Source organism: Miniopterus natalensis, chromosome 1 (assembly GCF_054644295.1).
Source record: "Miniopterus natalensis isolate mMinNat1 chromosome 1, mMinNat1.hap1, whole genome shotgun sequence".
Lineage (NCBI taxonomy): Eukaryota > Metazoa > Chordata > Mammalia > Chiroptera > Miniopteridae > Miniopterus > Miniopterus natalensis.
In genome coordinates this window covers 33,215,510-33,229,139 of record NC_142081.1, presented here as the reverse complement: position 1 = coordinate 33,229,139, position 13,630 = coordinate 33,215,510, and the positions used below count along the sequence as shown (strand labels likewise).

At 37.0% G+C, this 13,630-nt stretch overlaps 1 protein-coding gene across 6 annotated transcripts in view; it reads left to right on the top strand.

Annotated features, from left to right (window-relative positions):
* Positions 1–769: 769 nt before the first annotated feature.
* Positions 770–13,630, top strand: part of TMEM260 (transmembrane protein 260) — a 56,538-nt gene continuing 43,677 nt past the window's right edge. For 3 of the 6 annotated variants that reach the window (XM_016198169.2, XM_016198168.2, XM_016198167.2), the window contains exons 1-3: positions 770–990; positions 6,221–6,252; positions 6,983–7,134. In XM_016198169.2, the coding sequence (XP_016053655.2) occupies positions 831–990; positions 6,221–6,252; positions 6,983–7,134 (344 nt within the window). In that variant the 5' untranslated portion in view covers positions 770–830. The remainder of the gene's footprint in view (positions 991–6,220; positions 6,253–6,982; positions 7,135–13,630) is intronic. The other 3 variants (XM_016198171.2, XM_016198170.2, XM_016198166.2) reach the window with 2 other exon arrangements.

Genomic DNA, 13,630 nt, shown 5'->3' with positions numbered 1-13,630 from the left:
CTTTTGCTTAGAGGACTCTCCAAATTTCATAAACTCAAGCCCCATAAAACCTAGATATGTCGTCCCTCTTCATCGTCCTCACCTCTCCGTGACAAGCTGAGCACATATATTTCATTGACATTACTTCTAACTTAGCTTCTTGTGACACATCTGCAAAATTTCCCTCATGCCATAAGAAAATTAAAAAAAAAGGACCAATTGGCTTATTTTAATCTGTCTGAAAATCACTCAGCAATTTAATAATAGCATACGGGCTTATAATGAGTCATAGTCAACACACGCGATCAAAGTAGTTCTCGACTTACTCGCACATACTGTACGCACACCTCCCTTTGCTAGAACCCACGGTTCGACTCCGGGCTCCCGCTCTTGGTCCTCACGTGTAGTTCCACCCCACACCACAGGGGGCAGAAGCAGCCTTTCCGCACTCCGGTTTTCGACCCAGCTTGTCTCTATCAGGCCCTACCAAGTCAGCGAGACAGGGGGGAAATGGCCATGGCGAAGGAAGACCTGTGCCCACGCTTACTTTCTTAAGAGAAAGCCTTTCCCATCATAACTTCTTTGAAGCACATTATAACTCTGTAAACCCCAGCGCGTGAGAAAACTCCCAGGGCCTGGCTCTCGCGAGGCCTCGCCTTTTTATGCACCCCCCCCCCCCCCCGCTCCGCTGGAGAAAGGTGCGGCCCGGCCTTCGGAGGACCAACCCGGAAGTCGCCCCGCCGCGCCGACCGAGCCCGCCTCGTTCTGCGGAGGAACCCTCGCGCTGCCTGGATTCCTGTGCTCGCGGGGTCCTCCTTCCTGGGCGCCCCTTCCCCGGTCCCCACTGGTCCATGGGTCTCCACAGCGACGGCAGGGGCCCGGCCCCGGGGCGGGCAGCCCGAGTGGGACCTCGGAGCTCCGGAGGCCTGTGCGGCGGGGTCGCCGTGTTCGCCGGCGTGGCCGCCGTGTTCACCCTCACGCTGCCCCCCTCGGTGCCGGGGGGAGACTCCGGTAAAGTACCCGCAGGGTCGCCCTTCCCGCCCCTCCCGCCGGGCCCACGCTCTTCTCACCGGTCAGGTCAGCCGAGCTCGCGCCCTGCGTCCTCCCGCCCGTGCCCAGGACCGGCTCCGGTTTCTTTAGTTCTCAGGCTTCTGCGCCGGGGCCTGTTAGTTCCGTCTGGCGGGACTCAGCGACCACTCCGCTTGCCCGGGTCATTTCCCTGGCCCTGAGTTTTGCTTTCCATTCCCTTGCAATCCACGTGGGTTACTTATTGCCTGCTTGTTGCGTTCCGGACAAAAGGAATTAACAGTAGTGAACGAGTGTCCTGGGGAGGATTCTAGTGCTGGTAGACAATAAACAGCTGCATATTGATAAATTAAGGTTGACAGTAAGAGGGAAATGTGATTGAGAAGGGGGTGGCTAGTGGCTCCTTTTTAAAAAGAATTTTAACTTACTGGAGTGATATTGGTGATCAAGTTATACAGGCTTCAGGTGTACAGTTCTATAATCCATCATCTGTAGGTTGTATTGTGTTCACCACCCCAAGTCAGGTCTCCTTCCTTCACCATTTATCACCCCTCTTCCCTCTTCCACCTCCCCCAGCCCCCTTTCCCTCTGGTAATCAACATACCGTTGCCTGTGTCCATGAGGGTTTTGTTTGTTTAACCCCCTCACCATTTTCACCCAGCCTGCTGACAGCTGTCAGTCTGTTCTCTATCTCTGAGTCTCTTTCTATTTTATTTGTTTGTTTACTTTGTTCATTAAATTCCACATAGAAGTGAGATCATGTATTTGTCTTTCTCTGGCTGGCTTATTTCACCTAGCATAATACTCTCCAGGTCCATCCATGCTGTTGGAAAGGGTAAGAGATCCTTTTTACAGCTGAATAGTCAGGAAAGGCCTGTGAATAGGTGATATTTTCGTGAATATTGAGAAGGAACCAGCCTTGCAGAATATTTGGGGGAGAATACTTAAAATAGTGAAAGTCAGGTTGTGGTTTAAAGCAAGCTACTTCTATTAAAAAGAAAACCTTGACTCATGGGCCATTTAAATCACAGGAATTCTTGTTTTGTATTTGGTATGAGAAACATACCTTGGTTTTGTTTTGCTGCCAACTTGAGTGACCATCCAATAATGCCTAATAATGGCCAGTGATTTTGTCAGTGAATCTATAGACTGAAAAGGCTGAGGGCAATAGTTATCTTTGGCTGCATAACAAGATATCCCTAAATTTAGTGCCTTAAAACAACAAACTTTTATCATTTCATATTTTATATGGATCAGGAACCCAGGTGCTCTTTCTCAGGACGAAGTTGCTGTCATGACATAGCTGGGGCTGCAGCCCTATCTAGGCTCACCTTGGGGGAGGGTTCGCTTCTAAGCCAAGTGGGTCTGGGTGAGCTAACTTAGTGATGGAAGTTAGTAAGTCCAGCCCACACTCCTGGGGGAGAATTATACAGTGAAAATACCGGGAGTTGGGGATCATTAGGAGTCATCTTCAAGGCTGCCTGTCACATTTGAGGTTCCTTAATGCTCCATTTTCAAGTCATTACCTTGATTCTTTCAGGTCCTATTGAACACGTAAAAGGATTGTTTCATTAGTGTAGTGGGGATTTGAGTTACCATGTTTCCAAGGTTTATATTAAATAAGAGAAATAACTGTAGTTGTGAGAGTTTTGACATTGGAGAGCATTAGTCAGGGGTTGGGCAGTACTAATACTTACTGAGCACTTACTATGTGCCAGACACAGCTCTAAGTGCTTTGCATGGATTGTTATTTTAATCCCCCCAGCTACTACCCTATAAAGTAGATACTGTCAATGTCTTCCTTTTATAGATGACAAAACTAAAGCTAAGCTGTGTCCAGAATCACCCAGCTAGAAAGTAGGGGCAGTCAAGGAAAGAACCCAAAAAGATTGACTTTAAAACACTCTCTCTTAACCTCTACTCTCTATCAAAGAATTTCACAAGTTGTTAAATTCGTCATCATCACATATGTAATGATATTTAAAGTCTGTTTAAAATCTTTGGTTGCCTCATCTTTATTAATACTGTTTTAATTTTTCCCAAATGAATAAAGTTATCTACTATTCACTTTGAGTTACCAAACTTTTTAGGTGCTCTAATTTGTTTAGTTTGACTCCAAATAGTGGTCGCTTCTAATATTTTTGTTCATTTTTGAGAATGACAAACTCTTCCAAGTATTGCCAGTAAAATTTGTATAATATCTTTTGATAATTTTGTTTATGTTGAAAGGACTGTTATCCTTGACTGTTTATGAAATATATTTTCTACCAATAAACAACCCATCTCAAAACCAATATAAAGCATGTATTCTTCTTCCTGATAAGTTTTTTTTTAATTCGTCTTTATTGAAAGTATTACAGATACCCTCTTTTCCCCCCATTCACCCCCTCCGACTCCCACCCCCGCCCCAGGCTTTCACCGCACTATTGTCTGTGTCCAGGGGTTATGCATATATATGCATATAAATTCTTTGGTTAATCTCTTCCTGCCCTCCCCCCTTTGATAAATCTTAAACTGTACTCCTAAATCCATCACATTGTGTGGCCTTGCCAATGTTTTGCACTACTTGATACACATAGTTGATTTATGGGCTGGAGTGTTCATAGGCCTTTGGAGGAGAGGGCAAGTATCTAGCTTCACTTCAATTTGTTATTCTTGGGCAAAATGAATTTGCATTTAGGATACTGTCTTTAACAGACTTGATATATGACAATATAATCACTATAAAAAGTGTAAAGGAACCTCTTTTTTTTTTAAATGGTTAAGCATCTGATAACAACTTTGAGCTTGCCACCCATTTGTGTCCCAGACAGAAAACTGTGGTTCTCAAACTTGAATGTACTTCAGAATTGCCTGAGGCCCCAATGCCAGAGGGTCTTAGTGTAGGTAGGTTTGAGGGTATGGCCAAGAAATCTGTATTTTTACAAAACATCCAGATTATTCTTAGTGCAGGTAGTAGTAGGACACATGTCAGGAAATCCTGTGTAAAAGGCTGGGAGAAAGCAAGGACCCAGGAGGTTCTTTGTTGTTTTTATTTTTTACTATTCACTTCCCCTTTTCTCTTTATCACACTCAATTTTAAGAGTATTATTTCCCTTTAGATCTTTATCAAAGGTAAAGATAGGATTTGAATAGTAGCATCTTTGTATAGATTTTAATTTAACATTTGATAAGAGTTCGCGATGGAAGTTTGCCACATTCCAGATTTGTCCTTATACTAACACAACTCCAGCAAAGAATAACAGTATACTGACTTTTTAATGGTAAAAAAAAAAAAAAAAAAAAAAAATTTTGTTAATGTTAAATGGAATCCTAGATACATTTTAAATGGAGGAGAATGACTAGTCACCTTGAAATTTTGAACTTCACTCTACTTGATCGTACCTACAGAAATTTAACAACAAAAAACTTAAAACAGTTCTGGACTGAAGACATACAAGCTCTCATTCTACAGTAAAACTATATCCTTGACAGTGGTTACAAAGGGAACAATTCTAAACATTTTTAAACCACAAACAATTTCTTTAAAAAGTATGTAGGATACAAAAATTACCTTTAGCGTCTAAGGTTTTCTTCAGTATCTCCAGAAAACTTAACAGATGCCCTTAAGTCATGGACTTCAGTGAGCAATGCCTGTCTTTGGGTGCCTTTAGGGGCTCTCCACGATGCAGTCATTCACCTAAGAGGGGTGTCTAAGTCGCAAGGATGACCATGTGATACGTTTCTCTGTCAACCTCCATGTTCAGAGCTTGAATTAGGGTCTTTGTATGTGGTCAGAGGAGAGAGGTGGTGACATCTTGACAGGATCCTAAAATGGTTAGGATAATATTTTTAACTTAGTGGGAAAGACAGAAATGAAAGCAACTAACTAGAATGTAAGGCAATCTCAATAAGTGCTAAATAGGTTCAATCCTGACAGAGTTCGCTGGGGAGAGGGTACGTGTAAGGAAATGTCACTGAGGAGGTGGCAATTGAACTGGGCCTTGAAGGATTTAGTAGAGAATACTGGGTGAGAAGATGAGTGAGTGATAAGGGGCATGAAAGGACCGTTCCAGAGAACAGTAGGTAATCATTTGACTGAGGAGAGGGTAGGTTTCATGGCTATAACCCTTGCAAAGGGAATTTGAAGCCACAGAGGACTTGCATGTCATGCTGAGGAATCCGAACCTCATTGAGTAAGCGGAGAGCAGCCATTGCGAACTTTCAGACAAGAGATATGATCTGGCCTCTTTGGGGAGTTGAGGGAGTGGGTATGGGTGGCACTGATAAGTGATTTCAGTATGGAGATGAATTGAAGTAGAAGACTAGTCAATGCTATTGCTGTAGTCCAGGCCAGACAGGGTAAAGGTCTGCATTGTGGCTAGGGCAGTCAGTAAAAAGAGTGTTTAATAATCATTGAAGGATAGAAAATGGACATTAATACATTTCCTAATAGATAATACTAACTTTCATAAATCAATTAATATTGACTGATTTCTTATATTGTACTGTACTACAGTGTACAGATATGAGTCAAAAATAGTCCGTGCTCTGGATCCTTAAAATATTAACAAAACAGGCATTGAATTAATGCATTATAATTTTAGAAATAATTACTAATGGCAAGGAAGTATAAAGGGCTATGTAAATAGTATAGTGATTTAATGGTTTGAAAAAAATATATCATGGTAGTTGGAGCTTACCAAAACAACCTGGAGCAAATAAACACTCAGAAATTGTTTAAAGGTATCCACCTAATTAATGTAGAGAAGGTATTCAGATGTCAGGTTTAGGGCAGTATAGCACACTTTTTGGAGTGTCCAAACCTCAGATGTCTGCACATTCCACATTTCATACAGTGACAGTGCTATAGACAGTTTTGTACTAAATTCTAGAGGGATAATACAGCATATTACACTAATGCTCTGTAAGAGTTTTATAAAATATATTTGCAAGTGTGTTCAACTTTCAGGAGGGAAAATAAGCATTTTTATAAAAATGGAATTTACCTATACTTTTACTGACCAGTTCTTAAAAGCTACTGAAGATAGTTTGTTCAATAAGACCTAAGGTGGAAAATATTCTTAGACCATTCACGCTGTTAAATCTCTGCAGATTTACAGTTTTATCCAGTCAAATTAATGCAAAACCCCAATGCAAGCATTCGGATTTTGAAAACTTTGGAGGAGTGTCATTTTCTAATAGTCATTATTGGTTTTACATTATTTTTTCACAGGGGAACTGATCACAGCCGCACATGAGCTTGGAGTAAGTATTCATTTTATTGTTTAATCAATGCTCTCATTAACAGTTTTAGGAATTAAGAAAGTTTAATTAAGCATGGAATAAAGTAGATTAATTTATTTTTAAACCCCCAGTTTTTAGTAACTTATAAGTACAGTACGTGACAATTTACTTTAAGTTTTAAATCCAATTAAACTAAATTATAAAGCAAAGCCTTTACTATATATACAGTAGCTGGCTTATTATCACCCCAAATTTTGTATAAGCTGTGGAGAATAAAATAAATCGGGTTAACAGTTTTAATAAGTTTATTATTTAATAAACTTTATTATGGTGCATGATCCCTTTAGGCTAGACCTTAGGACTGTCAGCATGGTGGTAATCCGATAGCAGTGTGGTCTTTCAACTTCCTAACCAATACAATATTTCAGAACCTGCTTTTTTTCCAGTAGCCTTTTAAATGACCCTAATGTACTGTGAACCCAGAGAACAAACTGCTTAAGAATTGACAATGAAATATGTCACCCCTTCTCTAGGTGACACACCATGTGATAGAAGCTGCCAAATCCACTAAAGAAAATATTTATTTGTATTGGCACAAAAGGATTACAATAGAAAACCACTATTCAAACAGTTAGTCGTTGGCTCTTAATCTTTATACTTGCCTAAGGAAAGGGCTACTTTTCAATTAAAGCCAGTGTGACCCTTCCTTTACTAGATGAAAACCTTCTAACTGTTTCAAATTTTTCCGTAGGTTGCCCATCCTCCTGGTTATCCTTTGTTCACTCTGGTGGCTAAACTGGCAATTATACTATTTCCTTTTGGTTCCATTGCCTACCGAGTCAATCTTCTGTGTGGCTTATTTGGAGCAGTAGCTGCATCACTACTTTTTTTCACCGTTTTCAGGTAATGTAGTTGATTAGTTAAAATCCATTTTGACTAATTGGAGATGTAATTTTCTTATAGCCCAAATACATACATTAAGAAATGACTTTTTTTTGTTGTTCGAATGGTTTTCCAACATCACTCATGCAATTTCACTTTCTTAATTTACAGTAATTTTATATGCATTTTACCCCTTAAATGATTACGCAGTTGGTTCTGCTTCATACAATGGCATGAAAGTGTCACTGGTTCATTATCACAAGTCTCTGGTTAGGCAGAACTAATAAGGTTTGTCATTTTATGAAAATGCAGATGGGCCAGTTTAATTCAACAGTATGAAGTTCATCTTTGGGTAAATGGTAAATATCCTTTAATTACTCACAATATTGCTGATGGGCAGCTGCCTATCAGGTTCAGAGCTAATACCTAATTCTGTTGTATTTAAATATGCACATGTTGTATACTTTTTGAAATGAGGCTATTAACTAAAGAAATCAGTTTGGGATGTGGTTTTAGTAAGGTTTCACTTTGTTCCATTATAGCTGTAGGGAAAATAGGCAAATTAGACTCCACTTATTTCATTGATGGAAGGCTTTCTTAGTTTTGAATGCTACCCTGCTTTTAAAAAACGGGTCATTAGTTTAGGATATTGGTGAACTCATTTGTCTTTGCTATTTCTGTTTCCTTCATTCTTAACTCAGTCTAACCTATGCCTAAGAGGATTAGAGTGAAAAATACAAATTACACTTCCTGCAAAGGGAAAACCAAATTAAAGTACTTCTTTCAAAAACTATTGCAGGTTTGATTATAATTCAAATAACTTTTGTATGTAAATATAGTATAATTTGAATAGACATAACTTCAAATGTCATTTTGGAGACCAGTGTTTTTATTTGCATTAGTCATAATATTGCCCTGAAGCTAAATTCTTTTCTAAATTCTCTTTTAATTATTTATAGTAAGATGAAAGTTAACATAATTATGACTTTATACTTTTAAATCTATTTGTAGAAAACTTTCAGATTCAGATGTTATAATTGTTGACTGTTCACTAAATTTTTATCTATATTATTTAATTTGTTTCTATTTCAGTCTCACAGGTTTTCAGTGATAGCCAAATTTTTAAGCATGAAATATTTAAAGTATCATCTCTGCTTGGATTGATTTGTGTTGTGAATGTTATGAATATTTTCTTTTTCTAAATGATTAGAATAATCTTTATTAGACTTGTTCCTTCTGAGTCTTTTATAATTAAGAATCTGTCATTATTTCTATTGATAGGAAAACTGATCTTTTTTATTTTTAAAAACTTAGGTTGAAATTTAGACTTACGTGTTCTGTATTAAATGTGCAAATTATTCTCACAAGACATTAAGACAAAGACATTTAAAGATAGTTCATCTGTATTTTAGATAATTTCTATAATGTATACATATATTTAAATGCTGTGTGGCTATAAATAGCTTTTATGCAAATAAAGAGCTTTGTTTTCTAAAACTTTTCCATGTTTTTCAGTATATTAAATTGTTGATGCCATTCCACATGAAAACCACAGTAAAAATCATATATAAAAATCTTTATAGAATCCAAATACCTTTGGGGAGTAATTTCCCTTTGAGTTTTCTATATTTTAAAATAACTTTTATTAATTATTATGCTTAAGTATAATGGGTTTTAGATTAACCACTTGCCTGTAACCCCCTGTGTTGTTTGTTTTTACTATGCAGTCCTAATGATAAATTTATATACTTGCTGATATGTGTTTTAAATCAAAAACTCTTAATATGACTAAACCGGATATTTGATTTGTTTTAGTAATATAGTACTTTGGAAAAGTTACTTTCTTTCAGCAAAGGGATCTAACAGTATTATCTCGTACATACATTTTAATACAAAAATACTTCATTATTTTGAATACAAATAATTGACAAGGTACACGTCCTTTGGGAACAACCTAGTTCAAGTGGCAAATCTGTTTTGTCAAACAATAGACACCCTTCAGGAAAGAGCAAACCATCTCTATGGTAATAGGACTAACAGTAGCCTATTGATTGAGTGGAAGAAGACATTATACAATGTCAGCTGGCTTGTTACAATTTCATTTGTTGTATGACCTGAACTTAACCTTTAAAACCTTTCTTCTGTGAATATAAACCCAACAGCAGGACACAGTTTCTGTACAGCCATTACAGTGACAGCTTTTTTCCAGTCCCAGCATACAGTAAATGTATTCCTTTACAGGTTGACTCCTTCAGGAGAATTCGTTTAGGAGACATTTCACTACTTTATTCATTTACACACCAAATCATGATTCTGTTTTGTTGTTGAATATTGAAGGGTTTTGATCCAGGAAGCTGTTTTATTCTTTCTTTCCCCCATCACTTAAGAGAACATTACTGTACATGTGGGATTAATGCTGACTGGTGTGCAGTAAATTAATTCTTTTAACAGGTTTAGTGTTTTTTTTTTTCAGGTAATTGTTCACATAGTATTCACTATATTTAGCTCTTGGGGTGGATATAAAGACCTTCTGTACCTTTTAAACAAAGATTGTATTTCAAAAGCAAATTTCTGTTTAAATGTGTTGATATAAAAAGCTCCATTTTTTTTCAGTAAACATGACTTAGATTGAAAGAACAATTTATTTGTCGCTTCCAATTACTATGTAATTTTTGCCTTTCTTACATCTTTCTCTTGCTTTTAAAGGCAGTAAGATGTCATTAACACTGCATTTTTGTCAGTCTTTTCTAATGGTTGGCAAGAACTCATTTATATATTTGCTCTGCCCTAATGTAGAAAGCATATGAGTAAAACAGCACATTGAAAGTTATCTGTATCACTGCAGTGTATTGAATTAAAAATAGTAAGATTATGCCAGTTGCTTCTGTATGTATTTATTAATGTATTGTCCCTTTCAGGGGTATTTTTAAGCATGCATTATGTTAAGGGAGTTTAATCTAGTGCATTTAATTTATATGAAATATTATTCATTTTATTAAGTGTACATGTGTGCATTTAAGACTGTAATACAGTTAATGTTTTATAGGAACTGGGATTTTCTCTTTTAAGGCCATTAAAGTAAATGCTTTTTGAGTTTGATAGTATGATATTTAAAGTGTTAGACTTAAAATGCACAAATCCCATTCATCTAAAATAAAAAAAGTTATAATGTAAATTGCTACTATGATCACCACTTAGAAACTCAAGCACAAGGCAATGCTAACTTATAAAACATCGAACTAGGTCCTGTATACTGAATAAGGAAGGGTACTGAAATCACTATCGTTAAATATCAGTGTGCTTACGTTTCGCATGTTCTGGTGTCAATAAAAGAGGATGGAGTTGATGGCATTGTATAACAGCTTTCTACTCAGGAAAGATTTAAACTGTCTATGACCTCAGGCGAGGGCATATCTTGTATCATTTATTTTGGTTGTTACAAGGCAGAGAATATAGTTTCAACAGGCTTGAGAGTCAGCATATCCTTTTCAAACTATTAGGGGCTAAATGGAACTATAAAGGATTCATTCAGCAGTATTTGTTGAGCACCCCTGTGAATCGAAAGTAAACTTGTTTTAGTTTTTATAATCATAATTCTTATTTTAAAGGCAGTCACTAACCATTAAAGAAGCAGCTTTTCAGATATTTTTTTCTAAAAGGCACTGTTTCAGGAAACTTGCATGAACAAACTTTCTAAGACCATTAACATTGTACAGTAAGTAATCAGATCTCTGAATGTCAAGCAGGTTACCTAGGATATATGAATATTAATAGTAATTAAAGGTATATTGAAACTGTGCCTGTTTACTACAAAGACCCTACAAGCAGCTTCAGTAATATTTAAATATCTTCTGGCAGATTGTTTTGTGCCAGCATTTTATTTATGGGGTATTTAATTTTTTGTTATATATTTCTAAACAGTATGCTGCTGCTAAAAGTTAATTTGATTAAGCTTTTGGAAAAGGAACACTTGACTCTGAGCACTGTGCCTGCTATTGTTATAGCTCCAGCTAAGATTCCATTCAGTAAAGAATAGGAAAATGCCACACCTCAGAGAATATGGAATCTCCTGCTTAAGGGACATTTGGATTTTCCAACTCAGAGAGTATTTTAGATTATTGCCATAGAGGATAATACGAAGCTCTGCCTAATTTCAGAGGTAACTATGCATAAGCAACAAAGAGTCACCAAGTGTTTGTAGTTGAAGAAGAATGGAAAGTACTGGAGCATTAATTTCCATTCAGGAGACTATCTGTCTTGGTCCCTGGTTAATTGATCATATATTTCTCTCACAGTTGTATTAAAATTGCATTGACTCAGACTGGTTAAGCATATTAAGAGCTTGGTTCATTTGCATTTTCTTATAAGTGGGGGACATATTAGGCTCAAATAGCAGCACTTCATTTTGAAGGGAAAAAAGCAGGGCAAAAACTCTTTTTTAAGACTGTAGAGTCTTTTCTGACAGCTAGTCAGAGTTAGAATTAGTTCAAGGAAATGTTAATAATGCAGTGCCTGGCCTAATCCCTTTGATATCACCAGGTATCCTCCTGTTCATGGGTTAATTGCTTTAAAAGCGAAGGCAATATTCTGAGCGGTGGGCCGCTTCACCTTTTCACAGCTGTTACCATTGAGTGACAACTAAATCCCATGTGTAAGATGAGGAAGAGCTCAATCTCCAATTGGGAGAAAATTTATGTAAACCACAATCCCTTCAGAATGTGCGGAAGTCATAGACTTTCTTGATTTACTCTGCTTTTCCCAGAAAGCTCTATTGTTCAATTTCCTAAGTCCCATCAACCCTTTGTAGCAGAATATCACAGCGGCAGCAGATAGCTTGAAATATATAAATGCTATCATAGCTCTGATTAATAGCAGTGCTTATGAGTCAAGTCTGATAACAGTGCAGCTCTCCACTCAATTTCAGATACTGCTAATGGAATCTGTCTTCTCCAATTGTAATATGAGAAGGCCTAATTTGCCATGGAGCTTGGAGCTGTCACCAGTAGGGGATTGTGGGGTCAGATGGGAGCTGCCAGGTTTTTGCCCTGCAGCTTGTATCTCTCACTTTGAATAGAGCAGCCCCCTGCCTGCCAGTTAGCTGATAGGCCGCCGTGGGGTTTATGCCACTATATACAATAGGAAAGGGCTACATAGGCTGACTTTATAATTGTGAAGCTAGCTCATATTTCCACAGCTACTGTGCTGCATAATTTCTAATAAGTGGTTTTAACAAATGTCAGATTATGAAAAGTTTCCTCAATTACAAAAACTTATAAAACATTTAAATTGCTAAATCTGTTTCCTGCCGAGATTTTGCCACTGGAGCTGGTCATCAGTCATTATAGCTATAATAATAAATGCATATATTTCTTAAAACTACAAATAAAACTGTAGATCATAACTTCTATAGATTTGCTGCTTTTCAAAGCCATAGAAGTAGAAAACAGGCTTAATGATTTGAAATATTAAGATAGACTTCATAACTTTGCATAGCAAGACTACGTAATACTAATTTTCTATTGTTTATTAAGTTGGTTAGTGTTGCTAATGAAAGTAGTTTAATACCCTCATTTTGTTGATTTTTGTTATTTCAATTTTTTAGGTTTACTTCATGTACCTTTAGGATCTTAACATTTTAAAAGTTATGCTGGAATATACTTTCAACCAATTTTGATTTTGCTGCTGAATACAAAATACACTATCCAAATTGAGTAACAAGCTAATATTGAGGTCTTGTGTGTTTTTAAACGTTTTAGACAATATTGACGAAAATCTGTAATTTGGGAGTTATTTTAAACTAGGCTGTGCTTAAGAAGATAATGCCTCCCGTTGTGCAGGCTATTTGGCATACCATGAAAACTTAGTAAAATGTAGAGTAAATGATGATGATTTCTATAAAGCCCACTCCAGTGTTTTTCCTTTAGGTATTCAGGTATAAGTTGATGGGATATAATAAAATGAGTTGTTCTAAACTGTGAATGGCTTTCTCATTTATTAACGCATAAATCTTACTTGTAGTGGAAGTCGTGTGCTTACATTTTATTTATGGAAGCTATTCTTAATCTTATTCCTCCATTTCAGTGGTGCTTTTTTCCCCCTTTTTTTGAAAGCTTTCAAATTTTTACCCCCAATTTTATTCAGTGGTTTAAAATCAGGAATAATACTTTGTACTTTATCTCTGAGTGCACTGGTGACTGATGCTCATGTAGCTGAAAGTTCAGGGCAGAACAGTTCTGTTCCTTTTGATTGAATCTCATGAACTAGAACAAACCTTAGTAGGATTTTATCTGGAGTGAAAGTAAATTTTTATAAAATATTGGAGATGGAAATGTTTTACATTTTCTACGTGCAATGGTGGTGGCTTCAGAGATAGATACAACTTTAATATACCATGTCCTGAATTATTGACATATGTTCATTAGATCTAAACTTGAAAACGAAAAGAAAAAATTTAGATTCTACTGCTCTCTAAATGGCCACTGACTATGATTTGCCTGCAGAGTACCTGGTGCGTATC